General features: G+C 39.4%; 1 protein-coding gene across 1 annotated transcript in view; it reads right to left on the reverse strand.

Annotated features, from left to right (window-relative positions):
• Positions 1–14197: 14197 nt before the first annotated feature.
• LOC132822149 (contactin-4-like) overlaps positions 14198–25451 on the reverse strand; it is a 1303479-nt gene continuing 1292225 nt past the window's right edge. The window contains exon 22 of the mRNA XM_060835221.1: positions 14198–14391. Coding sequence (XP_060691204.1) covers positions 14288–14391 — 104 coding nt within the window. The 3' untranslated portion in view covers positions 14198–14287. The remainder of the gene's footprint in view (positions 14392–25451) is intronic.

Raw genomic sequence — 25451 nt, forward strand, 5'->3', positions numbered from 1 at the left:
CCTTTCAACATCTACCTGGTCAAATTCCCTCAGGATCTTACAGATTCAGAGGGTAGTTGGTAAATGGCAGGAAGTTTTTCTTGCCCATATTTGACCTGATGACATGAGATTTCATGGGTTCAGTGTTAATGGTAAGAGCTCTCATGAGAAATCCCTCACCATTGTAGAACACCACTGCCACCTCTATTGGGACAGGACATAACCCAGGATGATGATGGAGGAATCTGTAATATTGACTGAGTGTCATGTTATCAAGATGATACCAGTGTCAGACTGCTGTTTGATCAGTCAGTGGAACAGTTCTTCTAATTTTGACACAAACCTCCAAATGTTAGTGAGGAGGTCTCTGCAGGATTGACTGGGCTGTGTGCACCATTTTCCTGCCTGAACCTAATGTCATGGGTGGTCTGCCTGCTTTTATTTCTGGTACACTTTGTTCTTGTGGTTTGTTCTAACTAAGCAGCAATTTCAAAAGGCAATTACTTGCCAACCGCATTGCTGTGAGTCAAGAGTCTCAGAATTATCAGGCCACATCAGGGTTGCAGGTCTCCTTCCTTCAAGGATATAATGAATCAATGGCAATTTTTTGACTTTCCAACAGTTTTCGGGTCACTGTTATTGATTCTATCTATTTATTCCCAAAACTAAATGTTAATATTCTAATCTACTGTAATGGGATTTAAACTCAGATCTCATTAATCCATTTTGTTGGATTACTAGATCACAAACATAAACACTGCATTCTTTGTGCCACAAGTAATTGCTAAAACAAATCTTTTGTGAAGGAGATTCACATTAATACTGAATTATTTTGCTTTATTAGCATGATACAAGCTAAAAATAAGTCATTCAATATAGTCAAGTCAAATTAGATTCATTGTTTTTGCAGAACAGAAAGAGGCCCTTCAGCCCATTGCATCCACATTGGTCTAATCCCATTTTTCTGGCACTTGGCCTGTAGCTATGTATGCTCTGGCATTTCAATTGCTCGCCTAAATAACTTCTTCAAAGTCCTGAGGGTTTTGACATCTGTCAGCTTTTCAGGCAGTGAGTTCCAGATATCCACAAACCCCTTGGTAAACAAAAGCCACAAATCCCCTGTAAACCTCCTGCACCTTTCTTGAAAACTCTGCCCCTCTCCAATATCCTTGACCTCACCACTATAAAGAAAAGTTTCACCTTATCTATCTTGTCTATGAACCTCTGCCTTTATCCCCTCTCTGCCTTCTCTACTCGAAGGAAAACAACCCAACCTATCAAGTCTCTCTTCATTGCTGAATTGTTCCAGTCCAGGCAATATCCTGGTGAATCTTTTCCTAATCCCTTCTAGTGCAATTAAATCCTTCCTATACAAGGATGCATACAGTACTCCAGGATTCCATATAGGACTCCAGCTGTGGCCGAACTCATGTTATTTCCAACTCCATCAGAACCCCCTTGCTCTTATCCCCAACTAATAAAAACAAGTTTCCTATCTGCCTCGTTAAGTAACTTGTCTTCTTGTCATAGAGTCACAGAGATATATAGCACAGAAACAGACCCTTTGGTCCAAGTCATCCACGCTGACCAGATATTCTATACTAATCTAGTTCCATTTCCCAGCACTTGGCCCATAGTCCTCCAAACACTTCCTGTTCATACCCATCCAAATGCCTTTTAAATGTTGTAAGTATATCAGCCTCCATCACTTCCTCTGGCAGCTCATTCCATAGTTGCACAACACTCTGCATGCCTTCGAGTCCCTTTTATATCTTTCCCCTCACACTCTGAACCTATGCCCTCTAGTTCTGGATTCTCCCACCCCATGGAAAATACTTTGTATTTTTATTCTATCCAAGCCGCTCATGATTTTATTAACCTCCATAAGGTCACCCCTCAGCCTCTGATGCTCCAGCGAAAACAGCCCCAAGCTATTCAGTCTCTCCCTATAGCTCAAACCCTCCAACCCTGTCAACATCCTTGTAAATATTCTCTGAACCCTTTCAAGTTTCACAACATCTTTCTGATAGGAAGGAGTCCAGAATTGCAAACAATATTCCAAAAGCAGCCGAACCAATGTCCTGTACAGCCGCAACATGACATCCCAATTCCAATACTCAACACTCTGACCAATAAAGGAAAGCATGCCAAATGTCTTCTGCATTATCCTATTTACCTCTGAATCTACTTCCTGCCACCTTCAAAGATCTATGAACGTGCTCACCAAGGTTCCTCAATTGTCTGTTCCTTCTCGAGTCCTGCCATTCAATATGTACACCCTGGCCTTGTTACTCCTCCCAGAAAGCATCTTTTTCCAATTCCATTTGCCACTGTTCTGCCCATTTGACCAGCATGTCTATATTGTCCTGTAATCTAAGACTTTCCTTGTTGCTATTTACGAAGCCACAATTTTCCTGCCATCTGTGAACTTACTGATCATACCTCGTACATTCATGTCTAGATCGTTCCAGACATAGCACTAAAACCCACAGGCTTGAGTCACAAAATCGCAATTTGACCCTCTGCCAGTGTGCTAATTTTGGATATATTTTGCCAAATTTCTCTGGATCCCATGGACTCTTAGTCTGCCATGTGAAACCTTGTCAAAAGCCTGACTGAAGTCCATGTAAAATACATCAACTGCACTGTCCTCATCCACACACCCAGATATCTCCTTGAAAGTTCAACAAAATTTATGAAAGATGATCTCCATCTTACATGCTGACAATCCTTGATTAATATTTGCCTCTCCATGAAGAGATCAATTTTGTCCCTCAGAATTCTTTCCGATAGTTTTCCTAGAATTCATGTTACACCCACTGGCCTATGGTTTCCTGATTTATTCCGACCTCATTTGTGAATAATGGTACAACATTAGATGTCCTCCAATCCCAATAGGCCCTTCCTGTGGCCAGAGAGAATTTGCAAGTTAAAGTTGGAAGCCCTGCAATCTCTTCCTTTACCTCCCACAGCAAATATATCTCATTTGGACCCAGGGATTGATGCACTCTCAGGCCTGTTAAAACCACCAATATCTCCCCCCACCCAGCGCATCTTTCAATGTTAATTCGTTTAGGTCTGTCACAATCCTACTCCCTAATTTCTAGATCCAAATTGTCCTTCTCTATTGTGAAGACAGAAGCAAATACTCTTTTAAAACCTCAGCTCTGTTTCTGGCTCCACATCCAGATTGCCACTTTGTTGCCCAATGGACCATACTCATTCCCTGGTTATTTTTCTGCCCTGAATATACTTACAAAGCGCCTTTGGATTTTCCTTAGTGTGACTCAGTGACATGCTTTCATGTCCACTTTTTGTTGGCCAAATGGATTTCTTAAGAAACCTTCAGCACTTTTTATACTCCTCTAGGGTATCTGCTGCTTTGTTCCTTCAATTTTTACCATAAGCTTCCTTTCTTCTTCATCTCATCCTGTACATCCCTTGATATCTCGGGATCTCTGTATTTGTTAGTCCCATCCTTCACTAATACGGGAAAATCTTGGTCTTGCACTCTGTTAACATTCTGAATGCCTTCCCAGCTCTGATGTGGATTTTCCTGCATTGTAGCTTGTTCCCAATCACTTTGGCCAAATCCTGACTTAACTTATTAATATTAGCCTCCCCCTGGTTTAACAGCTTTATTTCTGGTCCATCTTTGTCTTTATCCATAAATAGCTTAAATCTTGCTGAACTATGGTCACTATCACCAAAATGCTCCCCTGCTTCTACATCTACCACTCGTTCAGTTTTGTTCCTTAGAATCAGATTCAGGACCATACCCTCTCTTGTAGGGCTTTCTTTGTGCTTCTCTAAGCCTTGCATATTTTATATGTCTCAGTTAATACTGAGTAATTCAAAATCCCCTGTTATTATTCTATTATTTTTATATTTCTCTGGGAGGTAACTACAGTGTGGGCAGCACGGTGGCACAGTGGTGAGCACTGCTGCCTCACAGTGCCAGAGACCCAGGCTCAATTCCCACCTCAGGCGACTCTCTGTGTGGAGTTTGCACATTCTCCCCGTGTCTGTGTGGGTTTCCTCCAGGTGCTCCAGTTTCCTCCCACAATCTAAAAATGTGTAGGTTAGGTGAATTGCCTGTAGTGTTAGGTGAAGGGGTAAATGTAGGGGAACAGGTCTGGGTGGGTTACGGGCCGGTGTGGACTTGTTGGGCCGAAGGGCCTGTTTCCACACTGAAGAAGGAGGCCATCTGGGCTGTGCGGTGTTGGAACTGGTCCTCCTGGGAGCAGATGCGGCGGAGACGAAGGAATTGGGAATATGGGATGGAGTTTTTACAGGGAGCAGGGTGGGAGGAGGTGTACTCCAGATAGCTGTGGGAGTCAATCAGAATATCTGACAATCAATCTTTCCTTGACTGTCTGTAGTACACCCCCAGCAAAGTGATTTTAAGTTTTACTCATATTGCCTTATTTGAGGAACCTTCTCAGAGATCATCCCGAGTTACTGCAGTGATTGACTCCTTGATGAGTGCTGTGACACCATTTCCTTTTACTTTCCACCTCTGCCTATCTTGTTTAAAGATTCTATAGCCCGGATTAATGAGACGTCAGTCCTGTCCCTCCCACAACCATGTCTCCATGATTGCAATGATATCCCAATCAACTGCTTACAAATTATTTGCCTTACTTGCAAGATGCCTTGCATTAAACTAAATGACACTAAGCCTTACAACGTCCCCTTGTGCCTTAACTTAACTATACTTACAGTACCTTCTAGCTGATGTACTTCTTCAATACTGTCTGTGCATCATTCCTGCTGTGACTCCACTATGCATCCTCTGCTACGTGCTAAATTAAACCCCCACCATGGTGAAGTTTGAACATCAAAAAATGTTTCATACATGACATTTGCCTAAGTATTCTGATCTGAAAGATAATTTTAATTGGAAAAAACGAGGTAACAAGCTTGACTTATGAATATTTCCTTAACCACCCTGTTCAATCATGTTAATACACATCATGTTAATACCAGTAGGACTTGAACACAGCCCTACTGGTTCAAAGGAAGGGAGAGTAGCACTGTGTCAAAAGAGTCCAACAAGCTTCAGTTATACAATGATATAATAATAGAATACAAACACTAAGAGATGAATTTTGTTTTTTTTCTTCTGTAGTGCTGGAAAATAAGATTGCAATCAATTTTGTTCAATGATGGAAGCCTGTTGAGTTTTGAAAACAAACACATTTAATTTACTTAATGCAAAGATGTTCAGATACTTGAACTTAAACATAACTGATGCGTTGCTCATCAAAGTTGCAAAAACATTTTTGTACCATTGCTGTAGATTACAGAACAATGACAGTATTCAGTAAGAATGACATCCTCCTACTTAGATAACAGAAAGCCTAGCATAACCAGGGTACCTTGCACATGAAGAAATTGTGATATAACAACTAATAGAGTAGAGAAAAATAAAATTTCTTGATTTGAGGTGCCACACTGACAAAACATTTTTACAACCCATCAGTAATTCGCACTATTATTATAAGATGCAATATTTTTACATCCCTTCAATCTGACTTTTAGTTAACTCCCAGAAGAAATATAAATAAAGCCTTTCCCAATAATTATGGAGTACATTGTTGTAATCATTTTTGATTTAAGTCCAATGCCTTTGTGAAATAACACAATTCCTTGCAAATTCGGGTTCAATATCTTTCAAACGTATTCAGCAACCTTTCCTGATTGGAACCAGAGTACTTGACTGAAGACATTAAAATATTACAATGTTAACAGCGGTTGTGCCTCACATGAAAAGAAACACCATTACAGTTGATGATTTGTTTCATGAAATAGCTCTGACATTTTAGTTTTTAGCTCTGGATTTCAAGACAGCCTTTGAAGTTCCACCAAATTGCAGCACTTGCCTCACCGAGAGTCTAACTAACAATCCTAATTTGATTGTTAGTGTAATTCTTTTCAGATTCAGGATTACTTAGCAAATACTTACCAGTTATGGAGTCACATCTCATATGACCTTTGCAGGCATGGGCTAATTGTGTACAGTACATTGCTTTTTTCAAGCAACTAAAGGGACATGCTGTTTGACACTTACCATCAGTCTATGGGACACCTGGCTTATATATCAAACATTACATCATCACTGAAATTCATATGTTATGTTACTTTTTTGTATGAGAGGAAGAACATCTTATTGACTTGAAGGCAGCATCTTGTTTTGGTGAATACCACTCATTTTTCTTTTGCATAGTAGCAGCATAAAACAGCTAGCTTGACCTTTTAATCAAGCTTTTGAGGGTAATCTGAGGTAGATTGGGTACTTTTCAAGACCAAAGGTTGACACATTTGCATGATATGCAATAACAATTATTTAGGATTGTGAGTTGGGCTCATATGCATGTACTGCATATATTATTAAACAGGGCCCGTTCTTCATAGATACAAAGAACATAGATACACACAGTTTAAACTCAACAAAATAGGTGACAGTCTTTTCTGGCTCATTTCTGAAGGCCAACCTGCCTGGTAACTAAAGCGTGACACTTAACTGTCAGTCATCATTAACTGATGCATTCTCCAGAACAGTGGCTCTTTCAATCAGAGGTCACTTGGAAATCAATCAATACTTTCCTCTCACATTTAATAAAAGCTACAGTTTTCTTTGCTATTTCTTGCAAATTGTCTTGCTACATTCAAGATAAGAAGTTTCAATAAAATCTTTTCAGCAACATGTAAGGTCTATGAGATCCTGCTACTCTGAAGGGCATAGGGAAATACAAATAAGGCAATTCCACATGTCCTCAGAGCTAGTTTTCAATTAGAAAGTACTTTGAGACCTCTCACCGATGGAATGTATATAATGTTCAAACATTTAGGACAGAGATATGATCTAATGATGAAAATACTAAATAAGACGATTACAAATAAAAATTTATTTTAGAGAAAAATCACACCTTGCTGAATACTGTCTTTAAAGAAAACAGCAGATTAAACTGGGACTCTATGCCAGTGGTTCACAAACTTTTCATTATCAAGGCATACATCAAGGACACAAACAATTTTATGGCACACCCACATTTTTCAGATGAGCTGATGTGAATGTCCATGCATGCACAGTGCCAAATCTCCACGTATCTGTGGTATCAGAAGTCAATGTGTTCATGGCTCTGGCGGTTTGCGCATGGTCAGTCAGTATGGGGCATCTGGGGTCAGCAGATACAGCCCTCAGTAATATTCACCAAGCTTCCAGAGGAGTTGGAATCACAGCTTTAATGTGTAGGTAAAGATTTTGTGACACACTGCTAACCTAATTGCAGCACAGCAGAGTGCTGTGGCCCATCAATTGAAAACCACTGATGTATATATCTCCTTAATTTAGAACTATTATTAAAAGCCAAATATTTGGGAAGGAAGTTTCAAAATCTGGGTTCTTGTCATTCTTCACATTTTGTAGAACTATATGAGTAAATTGTGCCAATTCAGTCATTTCTTAACATTTTGCCAACACATGATTGTACATGTCATGGATGTGGTAAAAGCTCTCATAAACAAAAAAATATACACTGAAAATACACCGGAAGTTAAGTAATAGACCCCTTACAAATTAAAACATAAATGAATCAATTCACCAGCACAAATAATTGTCTTTAAGCTAGGATGAGCCTACTGCATCATTACTTTCAGTGGCATGCTTAATGAATTTCTTGTAACTCTATGTTCATACAGAATGATAAACATGAATCAGTCACATGAAAAACAGCAAATACACCAAAGGGGAGAATGTAACCAACAGAAAACCAAATAATCAAATTTCTAATTCTTTGTGAAGAACAATTCAAAAGCCATAAAATAAAGCCATCAAATCACCTGTCACTGTTAGGATTAGAATCCCTACAGTGCAAAAAAATGCCCTTCAACCCAACAAGTCCACACCAACCCTCCGAAGAGTAATCCATCCCCTTAGCCTATATTTACCCCAACTAATAACTGACACTATGGGCAATTTAGCATGGCCAATTAACCTAGGCTGCACATCCTTTTGGATTATGGGAGTAAACCAGAGCACCCAGAGGAAACCCATGCAGACACAGGGAGAACATGCAAACTCCACACAGTTGCCTGAGGCTGGAATTGAACCTGTGTTCCTGTGAAGCAACCGTACCACTGAGCCACTGTTACATCCACATATGTTGTTGCTTCATTCAGGTTAGGAATAAAATGACTAGCAATGCACAGTTCTTAGAAAAATCAGTAACGCTCTGCATAAAATTTATTATAGATGGCTAAACATTAGAAGTGGTTCATGAACAAAGAGAGCAATGTGTCCTGCAATAGAAGCACATGATGCAGGCATGTGCTGCCTGTTCATTTCCTTGACTGTGAAATGCATTCGGGCATGAAATGTAATGCTCATTATCTGCAGTATAGACAGACACCCCAGATTCATAAAAGGCTAGCACTGCACTTCTTCAAGGCTGATGCTCTTTCTGACTGCTATAACAGTTAGAAGTGACTGTGATAGATTTCCTGAGTGAATTTCATTTTAAAACTAGGTGGAATTCTCATAGCATCTGAATGGCATGGGCTATGAAGGCTAAGTTGAGAATATACAGCAAGAATGAAAAAAATGAGATTGTTCTTGCTGCGAAAAATAGTCTGAGTTTTCTCCTCGAATTTTTAAAGAAGACATAAGAATCTCACCAGTCAATGGTGAGAAGTTTATTTCATACATTAATATTTCATTACTACCTCATCTCATCTCATTTATATGCAGGTTACTCTTCTCCCAGGGACTGGTGAGAAACTAGATGGTGACAATTCCAATTCTTAATATTTTATATAAGTTTAAAACTACGCTGTGCTAATTCAGAGTACCTGTCAGCTGCAAGTCATTGGCATCTTCTCCAGGTCTCCTCCTTTTTTTGCTTTTTCCAGCATCTCAGGGCATGCCCCATGTGCAGTGACTGCTTGCACATTTCATCAACTGCAGTCAGCCAGCAGCAAGGTACCAGCCTCACATCTCTGACTAAGTTAGGATACAGTTCAACCCTTCACTTTGGACCTCATCGTTACCTTACATAGTAAGGCTGCTGCCAGCCTGCTTTGCAATCAGGGATGGGTACGCTTATCATAAATCAGAACTGGGTGCATCTCAGGGTTCTTAGTTTGCTTTCAGTCATGCTATGCTAACTTGGATGCATGCGGGATCACAATCTTGCTTTTTTGTGCACTACTGCTTGATTCAGAACTTCAAGGCTCACAATAGTTGTGTTTTGCGTCACCTTTTAAAAAAGCTGGGCAGCTTGTCCTTTTGCTCAGCAGTAAACAGTCAAGGAGGTGGACGTGTTACCCTATGACACTATGTTACATCAGTGACACTCCTATAGCATGTTCCAGCAGCTTACACAGCAAACACACTGCTTGTAATTCAGCCAAATGGACATGTTTGGAAGTCTAAAAGGAGTAGTCTTTAGTGCAGTAAAGGAGAACAATGGTCAGTCAAAAGTTGCTGTTAGAGTCAGTCAAGGACATAATCTTATCTCTGTTCAGATGGTTGGTCAAGGTCACTTGGCCTTTTGGTCTAATCAGAGTCCCAAGATCCTTCCAGTGTCCTTCCAGTTAGGGAATTGGGCCATGGTCAGTCTTTCAGATTAAGCCCAACTAGTCCAAGGGATCCTGGTAAGTCAGTGGGGAACTGCTCACAGATCATTCAGAGCTGTTCTCCCAAGTCAATAATGGTTGGACTATTGTCAGTAATGGGGGTTTGTACATTAAATATCATGGGGCCAGTGCTGTGTTGGGGAAATTGAAAAAGTTGTGCAGGGATTCGAGACAACATGCTGAGATGCAAAGGGGACAGTTACTCTGAAGGGGAACTACACTCGATGTAAGGGTGGGAGATACAGAGTGGAGTGCATACGGTACCAAGGCAGGTGCGGACATCAATGGCCACCATTATCCTGACTCCAATGGGGGTGATGATTATGTTGGGCAAAACTAAGTGGTATGTAATAGGGCTTGGAGGGGGAGTTAAAGTGGGAGATGAATAATTCTTTAATAAAGGGTTGCATGTTAACAGGGAAGATGCAAACCTAACAGGGAATGCAGAATGTGGAAAGCAACATAAACATTGTAGTGTGGAGCACCTTAAATAACAGGTAGAGCCAGAAACTCACTCCCTTGAGCACAAAGTGGAAAGGCTGTCATCTTCATCTAGTTCTCAATGGCAATGGAAAATGGCTGCTAGCATACCCAGAGTAGATGGATTTTTTTTTATCTGTGGGCAGTATGAGGACCTTCTGGGCAATTGTATTAATCAAGTACATATCGGTTCAAAATTAAACACATTTGCAATCACAGAAATCTGCATGTGCACCCCATACATTGACCAATGATGACAAATCCTGGTCCTAAGTAATCCTGACCATGTAGTTGATCATTACAAATTGATTCTAGTAATCTGCCTGAAGGAGAAGTGATCAGAGGTGAAATTTAAGTGTCACTTGCTATTGACAAGTCCCAAACATATTGCAAGATCTGATAAGCTACACAAAGGTGGGGAGCTGCTTTTTCTCCTATAGAACTGTAAATATGTGCAAAGCTTCTTGGGTGTTGAGATTTCAGTAATCATATAAAACTTACAAACCTCTGCTATATTTGAAAGGCTGGGTTTGTGCTACCTGCCTCAAAATATGACTTAATATGTCAGAAGTTCATGTCGAGGCAATATCACACTCTCCTTGTCAGTTCCCTCAAGTCCCACTATTGCAAGCCCTATAAACAGTCTTTGTGTGGGCTATGATTGCTGATTCCCACATTATTAAGAGGCTGTTTTATTTCTGATATTCTCCACGTAAGAGATGTAACCAATGGATCCTGCCATAGCAGGTAGTATCATTGTCCCTGATGCTGTACAATGCAGGCTCAGAGAAACTGAGGAGGAACAAGGGTTTTAGCAAGCCCAGCCTCCACTTGAAATAGTCACTATGAAGATTCCATCCACATGTAGATGCCCAAAGTTTATTGCTGTCACTGTAATTTTCCTGAGATGAGTGAGGCACATTCCTGTAACCAAATGGGAAAATCAAGGGACACAATTAGAGAACTGTATCATTTGCTGGAGTAAGACCTGAGACCTGAAGGGGTAGATACCCGTCAAGATGACAGCGGCACTTAACTTTGATGCAACTGGTTGCTGCTAAGGATCCACTGGGGTCTTGTGCAGGGTCTATCGATCCTCAACCTGCAGAATTATCAATGCTGTTACTGATGCAATTTTTGCAAGATCACACTGCTTCATTTCATTTTCCTGTAACAGAGTGAGCATTTCAGCTTGAGCAGTGAGCTTCTGCAGGGTACTATGGATTTCGTCATTTTGTGTTGTGAATGCCATATCATAAAACAACTGACTGCATTAATAGCGAAGAGTTCCATTTGGTCGACATCCATGGAATGGGTAACATGGAATTCTCAGATTACTAATGTTGCTTCACAGTTAGAACATACTATCTGATAACATTCCACCAAAGGCTCGCATGGGTCAATTACAAAAGATGACCTTTTGAGTTGAGTGCCATTTTGGATTCAGCCCTATCTGGCTATCCCAGTCAGGTTTGCTGGTATCAGTGAGTGTGGCTAGCTCACTGCAGGCAGCCCTGAAACTAAGTGTTTGGGTTGCTTATGAATAATTCACATGGTTAAAGAAATTTGTACTCACTGGAGCTTGGAGGAAGCAGCCTGCCCTACCAGGTGCATTCTTCAAATATAAAGCCAAGTCTGTGAATACATGGGTTTCAAATTTTTGGAGAAGATGATTGCACCATGAAACTCAGATAGACTTCTAGTGTTGTTAATGTCACGCTAGAAAAAGTATTTGACTTTACGTGAGTGGTCAAAATAAGTATCTTCAAAAGCTAATTCCTACCAATCAGACACTAAACATACACACCAGTCAATTTGCTATACCCTCATCAGTCAACCATCGACAATGTCTATCAAATAGGACTCATCTCTGACATTCATACATTCTACCTCACCCTCACACATTTAACCAATGCTGCAAGGCTCAGAAACATTAATCTCAGATTTCACATTTTTACCTCTGGTGCAGTGTCAATAGTCAATGTCTCAACTTCCATTGCAGTGGAAGGTCAGACTGAAACCAGATAAGGACATGGGATCTTTGCTTCTTGCTATGCAAACCCAGCTTTGCCCTCACAGGCATAGTATACAGTTACTACGGCTACAGGTACCAGTGTTCATCTAGAGAGGCTAATACATCTCACTTATACAGAAAATTATTGTTTAAACAGTACTGTGGACGCCTACATCTTTAATAATCATATGGTAAGAACTAGCCAGTTGCAGTTGTAAAAGCAAAGTAAAACATAAATAACTATGAATATGGACTTTGAAAAATCAAAAAATGATGTAAATCTTCAGATTGGTTTCTAAACAAGAAGGAAAGATCTATTAGTGCTATTACATTCATATATTTTGGTAACAATAAACAATGTAATATAGTCAAATAGCTATAACTGTGCTGAGAAAGAAAATGGATATAAGGAGCTGAGTGAACAAGACAAGGAATGCAAATATCACTTTAACCAATTTGGTTTTCAGAATTGTGAAACTAACAAAACATGGACTCAAATTTAAAGTAGATTTTGTGAAATCAATGTCAAGTCAGGTATAGAAAAACAAAGAAGAGGAAAGAATGATTGGATTGAGGGACAGGGAAATGAGACTGAAGAAAAAAAAACAAAGATAAATCAGAAATAAAAAATAATTTGAACATCCAAAATGATACTATGAACAATGCCACAGAATCACGTACTAAGTGTGCACAGTGTACAATCTCGTGATGCATTAAATTCCCGGTTCTAAATTTGAGTTCATGCTGAAAATACAATTGTGCACATCTCAGACTTGGCACCTGATATATATCTTGACCACATTTGGTAAAAAGATGGGATCATGAAATGTCAGCAGTCTACGACAAATTGAAACCTCTGGGAGTATTAAGAGGAGGATAATAGGGGGGAAACTGTTTCAAAACAGATTTATTTCAAAGGATTCTGTCAAATTACTATTTACAGAATTAAGCAAACAATATTTAAATGTAAATACTGCTGCCTACATTAACAGTGGCCAGTCATAACAGACGAATGAAAAATATAAAACAGATTTGAAGTTTAAAAAACATAGTTGTAAACAATTATTTTTTTGGAAAGTAGATCAAACTTTTAAAAGACTAGAACAACAATACAGATTCAATCTGGTAAACAAACTGACTTCAGCTCACCTTTACAACTATTCTAGTACAGAGCTTATTGTAAAGTGATGTTGCTCCTGACATATATTTACAAATATGCAGTGTCAGACTTTATATACATTAATTTAACAGCAATATAAAGGAACCTTCACATGCAACATCACAGATTTTGATATAATTTCCCTTTTTGATCTGTTGACTTGTTTCTTCCCCCATCCCATAACCATCCCTCCACAACGTCATAGACTTTGTAAATATGCTGCATATTACACTTCTACTAATGTATACCTAATAATTAATTTTAGGCTTCATCATCATTAAATTTAATTTAATTTCATTGTTTCCAACGACATTAGAATACATTTGATAATCCAGGTTCTGTCTTGCTTGTTGCAGCAACAAAAAAGGGTATTCCAAATAATAAAAAGTTAGAAGATGTTGTGAAATGTGGAAATAAATACATACATTTTACTTTTCATTTGTTATGACGGCACCTGGATATTTCAGAGAAACCTTTGTTATTTAAGGTATAGCTATTGCACCAATGTTATCCAGTTAAATCTCCTATTTTAGTACAAGCAACAGTGAATTCAGGTATAGGTGACAAGTTTGAAAATTGTATTACAATGTTAAAAAGCTACAACACATTCCAAATAACATCAATAAATTGTGTTAAATCATAACTTTGAAAATATTGAACATTTCACATGTATAAATATAACCATTTTTACATTATATGCAATTATTAGATTGCACGCTTTGGTAACATCATATGTCTGATGTTTTTCAGATGTTGACTTTAGTGAATTTGAAAAACCCAAAGGAAATCTCAGGCAAAGAATATATCTCTCAATTTAATCAGATGGATGGATTGTATTTGTAATTATAAGTATGTCCACACAAATTTGAAATGACAAAGCATACAGTAATAAAGACTTATAGGAAAAGATAACATTGGTGAGTCATTAAATGCACACTAGCAAAATTTGCAGATTTACTCATAAGTCTTTAGATTGTTGACTGATTATATGATGCTAGGTAGGTCAATGTATGCTTTCACCATAATGCTGATCTAGCTGACAGGGACAGCACTATAGTGCTAAAGGCTGACAATGTGCAGGCATTTGATGCTGAAGTTCCAGATCTTCCACCATCTGGATCTGTGAACAGAAACAAAATGTAGTTATTTAGAATCTCAAAAATAATTCTTAAATGTTGCATAGAAGTGACTTTACTTATCACTTATCCAATGTTGGAAATAAATGCCAAAGTAAAACTGTTGAATGTATTTTATTCACTTCAACAGACATTATTCAGAGTGTTGTAGAAGAATGTCATATCTGTCCTAATAGAGCCAGAACTTTTGACTTTGCCGACTGTCATTACTCTCCTGAATGTAACAGCACCATCTAGGCTGTGCTAATGTTCAAGTAAATGTGGAAGTCTGAAATTTTCTGTCAATGATTTCAAGTTTCCATGCAGTGCATTGCTGAAGACTAACCCCCAATCTGTAATCAAATCTAGATCTCTGAAATAACAAGAAATTTCCATTTTTGGTGACAGATCTAGCCTCAAAACTCTTGAAAAAATTACACTTATTGAATGAGTTGTAATTGGATTTTTAATCATCTCGGAAACTCAATGGTTAAAATGTCATACTGATTCCTAAAACCAAATCTACATTTGTAGAATATAAAATTTCTCAGACACAATTCCATCTTTTTAAGGTTTGAAGTTTGTTTATGATAACTCAGTTTCTACTTAATCCAAGTGTATCTCTCAAATATTTAGCTTTTCTGTCTGTAGGAGTTAATGAAAAAATGGTTAGTAGTCATTTCTTTAATGACCTGATTTACTGTCTGGAATGTTTCCTCTTTTGGGACAATCTAGAATGGGAGGTCATAGTTTTCAGCTTTGGGACGGGTGATTTGAAACAGAGAATGAGGAGGAGGAATTACTTCTCTCAAATGGCTGTGAATCCATGGAATTCACAATTTCAGAGTGAAGTGAATGGAGGGATACTGAAAAGGTTTAAGGAGATCAACAGGTTTTTAGTTAGTAATGAGATAAAAGGTTATGAGGAGTGAGCAGCAAAGTGGAGTGGAGGTTGAGATGAGGTCAGCTATGATCATACAAAATGATGGGGCAGGCTTGAGGGGCTGAATTCTTCTTGTGTTCTCACTTTGCTCCTCAATAACAGTCAATTTATTAATCTGAGATAAACCTGTCAACTTACGTCACTGAAGACCTGGCTTAAGTCCACTTCGCTGGACCCTAACATTTTTCAAATAGACATATTGCTGCCCATCAGTCAGGGATTAATCAAAAGGGGAGGTGATAACCTCATGGCATTATCATGGGAGAATTAATTCAGTGAGATGTAGATAACGTTCTGGGAACCTGGGTTAGATCCCACCATGGCGGGAATTTGAGATTGAATTCAATAAAAATCTGGAACATTGACTGTGAAAACAATGTCAGAAGAGCACATTGAGTTCACTAATGCCCTTCGGGGAATGAAATTACTATCCTTACTTGTTTTGGCTTACATGTGACTCCAGACCTACAGCAATGTATTTGATTCTCAACTGCGCTCTGAAATGGCCTAGCAACACACTCCGCTGTACAAACTGCTAGAAAGGGAAAAAAAGAAATGAAACTGAACAGATTCTTTTAAACTATTAAGTATTAGTTAAGCTAGATCACACACAAGAAAATGATACAAATATAAATTAAGTCAAGAACCTTAAAGACATATTTAAAAATATATTCCATTCTCGCTATCTGTGAATCCATGTATTTATGCCTTAGCTCTTGACCTCAATTTTTTTCTCCACTGTGGGTCCTCAGGGATCATGCAGTCCTTCCAAGTAGATAGCTGATTTCCATTCGAGCTGTATCCCCATTTCTCAGTTATCCATGAGAAGCTATACGCTATCCCCCAAGGATAGTACGGATTTGTGTAGACATTAGACATGAGTGTGGGAGTGGGAGTGGGAGTGGAATGCTTCTCTGCATAAATATTTCAGGAACTGAACAAATACGCCTTGGGTGGCTCTTATTTTTTGACGAGTTAATAAATTACCAATGCTTTATGATCAAACTGATGGTGCTACTGGGCAAGTCAGATCCCAGTATGAAATATGTCCTAATGGATCATGCATTTATTTTCTTTTTGTTAATGCAGTGATTCATCATTAAAACATATTTACAAAAGCCCACAGATGTTTTTTAAAGACTAAGCATGAGTTTATTAACCAATAGAAATCAAACAAATAAATGAAGTTGCATATTAATGTTTTATCATTTTGATTTGATGGGTTGGGACAGTGTGCCTTTAAGAGGCAAATCTGAAGTGGTGAGTCATCATGCAGGTTTGTCAGTTTGTTCAGACTTGTTTTGGTTTCCCATAGAATTCCTGCAATGTGGAAACAGGCCATTTGGCCCAACAAGTCCACACTGACTTGCCAAAGAGCACCCCACCCAGTTTCACTGCCTTACCCTATTTTTGTAAACGTGGCTAATCCACCTTATTTACATATCATTGGACACTATGGACAACTTAGCATGGCCAATTCACCCAACTTGCACATAGAGTCATCGAGTCATAGAAATGTGTATCATAGAAACAGACCATTCAGTCCTATTCCTCCATGCTGACCAGATATCCTAATCCAATCCAATCCAATCCCATTTGCCAGCACTTGGCTCATATCCCTCTAAACCCTTTCTATTAATATACCCATCCAGATGCCTTTTAAATGTTATAATTGTACCAGCCTCCACCACTTCCTCTAGCAGCTCATTCCATCCTGATGAAGGGCTTTTGCCCGAAACGTCGATTTCGCTGCTCGTTGGATGCTGCCTGAACTGCTGTGCTCTTCCAGCACCACTGATCCAAAATCTGGTTTCCAGCATCTGCAGTCATTGTTTTTACCCCATACACATACCACCCTTTGCGTGAAAAAGCTGCTCCTTAAGTCCCTTTTAAATTTTTACCTTCTCACCCGAAAACTATGCCCTCTAGTTCTGTACTCTCCACCCCAGATAAAGACCTTGTTTATTTATTCTATCCATGTCCCTCATGATGTTATAAACACCTGTAAGGTCACCCCTCAGCCTCTGATGCTCCAGGGAAAATAGTCCTAGCCTATTCAGCCTCTTCCCATAGCTCAAATCCTCCAATCCTGACAATATCTTTGTAAATCTTTTCTGAACCCTTCCAAATTTCACAACATCCTTCCGATATGAAGGAGACCAGAATTGCCCACAATATTCCAAAAGTGGCCTAATGTCCTGTACAGCCACAACATGACCTCCTAACTACTATACTCAATGCTTTGACCAATAAAGGAAAGCATACTAAATGCTTTCTTCACTATCCTATCTACCTGCGACTCCACTTTCAAGGAACTATGAACCTGCACTCCAAGGTCTCTCTGTTCAGCAACACTCCCCAGAACTTTCACTTTAAGTGTTTTAGTCCTGCTCTGATTTACTTTTCCAAAATGCAGCACCTTGCATTCATCTAAAATTAAGCTTTATCTGTCACTCCTCAATGCGTTGGCCCAGCTGATCAAGATTCCATTGTACTCTGAGGTAACCTTCTTTGTTGTCCACTACACGTCCAATTTTGGTGTCATCTGCAAATTACTAACTATACCTCTTATGTTCACATCCAGATAATTTACATAAATGATAAAAAGCAGTGGACTCAGCACCAATCCTTGTGGCACTCTTTGTCTCTAGGAGGAAATTGGAGCACCCAGAGCACCCGGAATTAAACCCAGGTCCCTGGTGCTGTGAGGCAGCAGTGTTAACCACAGAGCCACTGTGCTGCCCTAGGTTCATACAGAACGCACAACTTCCAAATAAAGTTTCCCTGTTGGGTTATAATAAACAATACGGTTGCATAGTTAAAAATCACACAACACCAGGTTATAGTCCAACAGGTTTAATCGGAAGCACACTAGCTTTCAGAGTGTCGCTCCTTTATCAGGTAGTTGATGAAGGAGCAGCTCTCCGAATGCTAGTGCGCTTCCAATTAAACCTGTTGGACTATAACCTGGTGTTGTGTAATTTTTAACTTTATACACCCCAGTTTAACACTGGCATTTCCAAATAATGAGTTTGCATGTCCTTTAGTTCTGACTAGAGCGCAGAGATTACTCAGTATAGAATACATATAAAATGTTAAAAAGATCATGATAGGGAGGGGATCCAAGATGGCGGCGACCCAGCAAGACTGAGTCCACAGTGCTCTACCCAAAACTTGGGCAAAGTGGGCTATCCACCCCCACCACACTCACTAAACCATTTATAATAGTTGTTAACCTTAAATAGTTACCTATTAGTACATTTAAATAGTCTAATACTAGCTGGAAAATGAGTAAAGGGAAGGGAACAGGCGGCTCTAAGAAAGCAGGGACCCCTCCCCCACCCTCTCCCTCTTCATCTGCAACAAAGGTGTCTTCAGCTACTTCAGGAGATTTACCAATGAAGATGAGCTTTGAGGAGATGTTTGCCAGGTGGGAGGCGAAGATTGATGCTTTTATCGATGAGTCTCGGCAGAGCAGAGAAGCACTATCAGCCGAGCTGCAGAAGCAGGGCAGAGACATTCAGGAATTGGAGTGCCGAGTCAGAGAGGTGGAGTCGAAGGCCGCAGCCTCAGAGACTGCGATAAAATCGGCATCCGACCACATCCGTTTTCTCGAGAATCGAGTCCAGAACCTAGAAAACCACATTGATGACCTCGAAAATCGATGTCGTAGAAAAAATATTCGGTTGTTGGGCCTGCCCGAGCAGGAAGAGGGAGGTCAGCTGACAGCATTCTTAGAGCATTGGCTGCCACAACTTTTAAATCTGCATAATGGATCAGGCCAGGTAAGGGTGGAATGGGCCTACCGGGTCACAGTACGTGGGCCCGGCTCAACCCAGCGCCCACGCCCGGTCCTGTTCCAGCTGCAGAGCTATAGGGAGAGGCAGATGCTCCTGGAAGCCTCAAGAAATCTGGGAAAAGATCCCCAAGCTATGACCCACAAAGGATCCAGGATCATGCTGTTCCAGGACTTCTCCCCAGCTTTGGTCCGAAAGAGGAAGGCATTCGATGAGGCGAAGAAGCGTTTAAGGGACTTAAATATTCAGTACTCCTTACGATATCCAGCGACGCTACGCCTTAGCCACGAAGGATCCATATATAACTTCGGATCACCGGAGAAGGCTAAGGAATTCTTGGACTCTCTTAAATAAACTGTAAGAGATTGTGGACGCTGGTCTGCCTTTCCCATTATTTTGGTTTACATCTCTTCATCTTTTCTTATCTTTCCCCCTATGTGTGTATGTTTTTATATATGTTGGGGCGTTTGGTTAATGTTGATGGGGAGAGGTGGTTACCTTATTCTATTTTACTTCTGTTTTTAGGAGCGGGGTTGTTTTTCTTTCCCCTGTTATTTTGTGGTATTATATTTAAGTATTACATGTTGAGATTGTAATCTTATAGTTATATATGGTATTAATATTCCCAAATATCTTTAGATGTGGGTGTGGGTGGGGGTGGGGTGTTCACTGTTAACTCTAGCTTTATATTATATTTGAATTCTCCTCATTTTATTGAGGAACACCTGGGTCAAGGGTGGGGCACTGGTTGGAAGAGGGTAAGATGGACTGTGGGAGAGGAAGTGACGCTTCCTGGGAACAAGGGAGAAAATCTCCAATTCGGAATGTTTTATATTTTTTATACTTAGAAAGAGTTTTTTGTTATATTGTTTTGAGTGTATCAGAGAGTCTTTACTTTTGTAAATCTTGTATGCTCCATGCTCGGGATGTTCTAGATAGGGTGTCCCCTCCCGAGGGGTCTCGAATCTGTCCAGATGATTATGGCTGAACAGTCGGTTAAGTGGTGCACCTGGAATGTCAGGGGGAGTAATTCGCCAGTTAAAAGGAAGAAAATATTATCAAATCTTAAGAAGGAGAGAGTTGATATAGCTCTCCTACAGGAGACACACCTGTCGGATAAAGAACACTTAAAATTACGACAGGGCGGATTTGATCAGGCCTTTTTTTCCTCTTTTAATTCAAAAAGCAGGGGAGTCGTTATCCTTGTCCGGAAGAACTTCCCTTTGAAAATTCTAAATCAGATAAAAGACGAATCTGGACGATATATTTTGATTAAAGCCCTCATAAATGGAGAGGAATATGTGATCTTAAATGTGTACTGCCCCCCGGCACACCCCTTTAAATTCATAACGGAAGCTTTTTCAAAACTGATGGCCTTTGGTGCCCGTCATACAATTATAGGGGGAGACTTTAATTGTATTATGGATCCGGAAATAGACAGGATTCCCAAGAGTGCCGCTGGAGTATCTCCCAGATCTAGACAACTGGCGGACCTGAATAAAGAATTAGGATTGGTAGATGTATGGAGATGTCTCCATCCACAGGGTAGAGATTTTTCTTTCTACTCTAATCCACATAAATGTCACACAAGAATTGATATGTTTTTTGCCCCATCGATTTTTCTAAATTCTATAGCAACCTGTAAAATAGGTACTATAGCAATCTCTGACCATGCCGCTGTATACATGGAAACTAAGGTAAAGAACAATGGGACATCCGCTCGGCATTGGCGTATGGACCCCTTCCTGATAAAAGATAGCAAATTTTTAAAGTACTTCTCCCAAGAACTTAAAACTTTTTTAGAAATTAATACTGGTACGGCTAGCAATCCGTCAATGATGTGGGAGACCATCAAAGCTTATGCACGAGGTTTGATCATCTCCTATTCAGCGACCCAGAGGAAAATGAAGGGAGAGCAACAGCATCTGCTCGAAGCTCGCCTAAAAGCAGCCGAAACAGCATACGCTGATAGACCTTCTATCACAAAATTGCAGAGGATTACAGCTCTTAGGACAGCTTTAAACACCACGCTTACTCAAACGGCTAAAAGGGAAATATTATTTGCGAAACAAAGATTATATGAATATGGCGACAAACCGGGTAGATACTTAGCATTTCTTGCAAAGAAAAAGAAAGCCCCTCAAACTATTCCGACCATCAAGGAAAGTACAGGTACCCTGACTCATGATCATAAAAAGATCAATGCGACCTTTAAAGAATTTTATTCTGAACTATATAGATCGCAGGATTGTGAAGATAGGATTAGGAGGATGCAGTCATTTTTAAAAAATTTGACCTTCCCGGGCCTGACTCCGGAACAGGTGTCGGCCCTAAATACCCCTTTAACAGTCCAAGAAATACTTGAGGCAATTAGGCAACTTCAGAGCGGAAAAGCACCGGGCCCGGATGGTTTTCAAGCTGAATTCTACAAAGAATTTACAGGAATATTGGTTGACCCACTTATGGATATGTATAATTTTGCGCATAGTCAGGTCTGTCTCCCGCCCACGCTGAAAGAAGCAAATATTTCTCTTATCCTCAAAAAAGGAAAAGACCCAGAAGATTGTGCATCGTACAGACCAATATCCTTACCCAATGTAGACTTTAAAATTCTCTCAAAAATGTTAGCACTAAGACTAGAAAGGGTACTGCCATATATTATAAAGGAGGACCAGACGGGATTTATTAAGGGCCGCAGATCATCCAATAATATCGGAAGGGTCTTGAATATGATCCAAGCCTGTCATCAGGGAAAGATACCAGGAGTAGTAATTTCATTGGATGCGGAAAAGGCATTTGATAGGGTTGAATGGTCATATTTATTTTACACATTGGAAAGGTTTGGCGTTGGACAGGTGTTTACCAAATGGGTCTCAACATTGTATAATGACCCCAAAGCAGCTGTTATTACTAATGGGTTAAGATCGGATGGCTTCAGTGTGGGTAGGGGCTGCCGTCAAGGATGTCCTCTCTCACCATTGTTGTTTACACTGATAATCGAACCATTAGCAGAAGCCATCCGGACTGATCCTAATATAACGGCCCCGAGGATTGGTACAGGTAAACACAAAATTACCCTCTATGCAGATGACGTTCTCTTATTCCTCAGTAATCCTTTAATGTCAGTGCCTCGTCTAATTCAAGTTATTAATATATTTAGTGCATTCTCAGGCTATAAAATTAATTTTTCAAAATCGGAAGCCATGCCAATGGGTGGTCTGGCTATGATACCCCACTTAATGGACGGATCCCCTTTTCACTTCCGTTGGTCCCTGGAGGGCTTCTTATATTTAGGTATTTTTATCACGCCAGTATTTGATCAGCTGGATAGGGCTAATTTTGTACAATTAATGGAAAGGATAAGGCAGGACCTCCAGCGATGGAGAGACCTTCCGACTTCCTGGCTAGGGAGAATAGCATTAATTAAAATGAATGTTCTGCCCCATCTTTATATCCTATGAGAATGCTCCCGCTGATGCTGCCAAGGCTAGCCCTACGTAAATTATATGGCTGGTTGGGCTCCTTTATTTGGAACCATAGACGGCCCCTTATTAAGCTGAAGAAGCTACAGCTTCCACAGGCAAGGGGAGGACTGGACTTCCCAGACTTTAGGAAATATCAGTTAAGCTCCCTACTAAGTTACATAGCTGATTGGGTTTCATCTGATCCACAATCAATTTGGCTGGATATCGAAGCCTCCCAAGTAAAATACCCACTTATTAACCTTTTATTTTCAGATAAGAGGAAAATCATTACAGACCACTGTAAAAATCCCATAATATTAAACACAATTAAGGCCTGGAATATAATGCGGCAAAATGAGGGTAACTCACATAAAACATCCCCCCATGCACCAATAGTAGGTGCATGGGGATTCCAACCGGGGATTACAGATGCCACCTTTAAACTCTGGAGATCCAGGGGCATCTCATGCTTAGGGGACCTATTTAAAGATGGGATCCTGATGTCCTTTGAGCAGCTGCGTCTGAAATTCGGAACACCTAATGGGGATCTCTTTCGATACTTCCAAGTTCGAGATTATATACAGAGGAAGACTACATTAATAGATAGTCTTTATAAATCAGACAGAGAACGTAATGTCTTACGACCAGCGGGGGCATCCTCCGTTAGTACTATATACCATTTGCTACATGATGGAGTCTCAGGAGACATGGATGACCTGCTTAAAACATGGGAACAGGACTTGGGGCTAGAAATCTCTGAGGATATGTGGAATGACATTTGGGAAAATGCTAGAAGAATTGCTATCTGTAACAGAACTCAGGCTATCCAACTAAAGATACTTCATAGGGCCCATATAGCTCCGGCTCGACTGGCAAAATTTAAGGCAGGAGCATCTCCAATGTGTCCCAAATGCAAAATAGAGGTGGGTACTCTTGCACATTGTCTGTGGACTTGTCAGAAAATCCGCAGATACTGGACTAAAGTGGCAAATACCCTGACAGAAATTTTAGGAACGGAAATTAGGGTGGACCCTGTATCTCTCCTTTTGGGCTTTTCGAACCTCTCATCTCTGGATATGCATGGGAAGAGACTATTTTCTATTCTCTCTTTCTGTGCAAGGAAAAATATTTTGGTGAACTGGGTGGCTGAGGGCCCCCCTGGACTTTCAAATTGGCACAGATTAATTATGGAATATATCCCCCTTGACTTCCTCACAAATATGGTGCACCGAAAGACTGAATTATTTTATAAAATATGGCAGCCCTTTTTGAATTATATAAATGTAGATATTTCGGCTATCCTAACAAGGGCTTTTATTTAGTGAAGATTTCAGACCGGGCTGCTCCGGGGCCCCTTGGGAGAGGAATCCTGCGCGAATACGGGTTTTATTATATTTGATGTTTATACATTCCGAGCATGTAAGAGACTTAGGTATACACTCTGGTTAGTTATAGGTTAGATTAGTAGAAAGTTGAGGTTTTTTTCTTTCTTTTTTCGTTTTTTTTTCTCTTTTTGTTTTCTTTCTTTCTCTTTTCTTTGTTAAATTATGACTATTGTATATATGATTTAATTGTACATCAATGTTTGTATTTGAGAGTTTTGTTTATTTTTGTAAATCTGCAAAAATGTTAAATTTCAATAAAAATATCTACAAAAAAAAAATCATGATAGAAACATCAAACAAAGTTTCAACTGGTTTCTCATTCTATGTATTATAGAGACTGAAGTCCAAAGAAATTGCACTGTTATTGTAATTCTTTAAGTTTCTAATTAATCAACTCTTTCTAGTTCTTTTCCATGGACTTTGGCAACAAAGTCTTTTCTGATGGTCTTCACAAATCTGAAGCTGTAAGACTTCTCAGTTTCAACAACTTGCAGAAATGTTATTCAAACTCTACACAAGCTAGACACTACTTCTGGAGTGAATGAAATTTTCCTACGAGGGGAGAAACTGAAACTGGTTTCTGATTTCAGCTCTGGTGTTTTCTGAACTGACCTGTGTTCCAGTTCTGATGGGCAGAGTGCATGGAAATCAGACCCCACTACACCATGAGAAGTCCAAAAAGTGTAAATGTCCAATTAAGTCATCAAGGTGATTAAATTTATTTTTCTTGCATTACTTTTACTTTTCTTGTTAATGAGGACAAAAGATTCAATCGATGATTACAAACACCATAAACAACCATAGTTTTTACAAGTAGCAAATTATGTTGGAAATTACTATTAGACAAACTCAGATCATATCCCCTTCAAACCCAAACACGCATTCATACACAAATAGGGCAAGAGGGGATATACAACTCAACAAAAATATTATAGAAAAGAGAAAAAAAAAGCCTCATTGTCAAATAGTCAGTGAAATAAAAGATAAAGTTTGATAAAACTGATTGTGTGAGGTCAAGCAAATCTCTCGCAGAGATACAAGGATGGACTAAACTTTGGTTCAGATGGAAATCTAGTTAGATCTAGGCTTTTGAAGAAAGACCACAGTTCAGTATTGGCAAAGATAGATCAAATATTGAAGTGTGAAACTTTTAAGAAACACAGTTTTCTAAATACAACAGAAACAAGAGAGTGAAAGAAGCAGCCTTTTAAAATAAAACTAAAACAAAATAACTTTGGATGCTGTAAATCAGACAAAAATAGAAATTGCTGGAACAGTTCAGCAACATGTGTGTATATAAATTACATATTATATATATATATATATATATATATTTACTTCTACATTTTCATATAAAACATTATTTTGGATTTTTTTTCTCTCCTACCTGTAACTCATTTCTATAGATGTGGAAGCACATCTATTTTATCAAGGTAGGGAGGATTATTTAACAATTACAGCCTTGAGTATTAAGAA

This window comes from Hemiscyllium ocellatum, chromosome 14, assembly GCF_020745735.1.
Source record: "Hemiscyllium ocellatum isolate sHemOce1 chromosome 14, sHemOce1.pat.X.cur, whole genome shotgun sequence".
In the NCBI taxonomy this organism is placed as follows: domain Eukaryota; kingdom Metazoa; phylum Chordata; class Chondrichthyes; order Orectolobiformes; family Hemiscylliidae; genus Hemiscyllium; species Hemiscyllium ocellatum.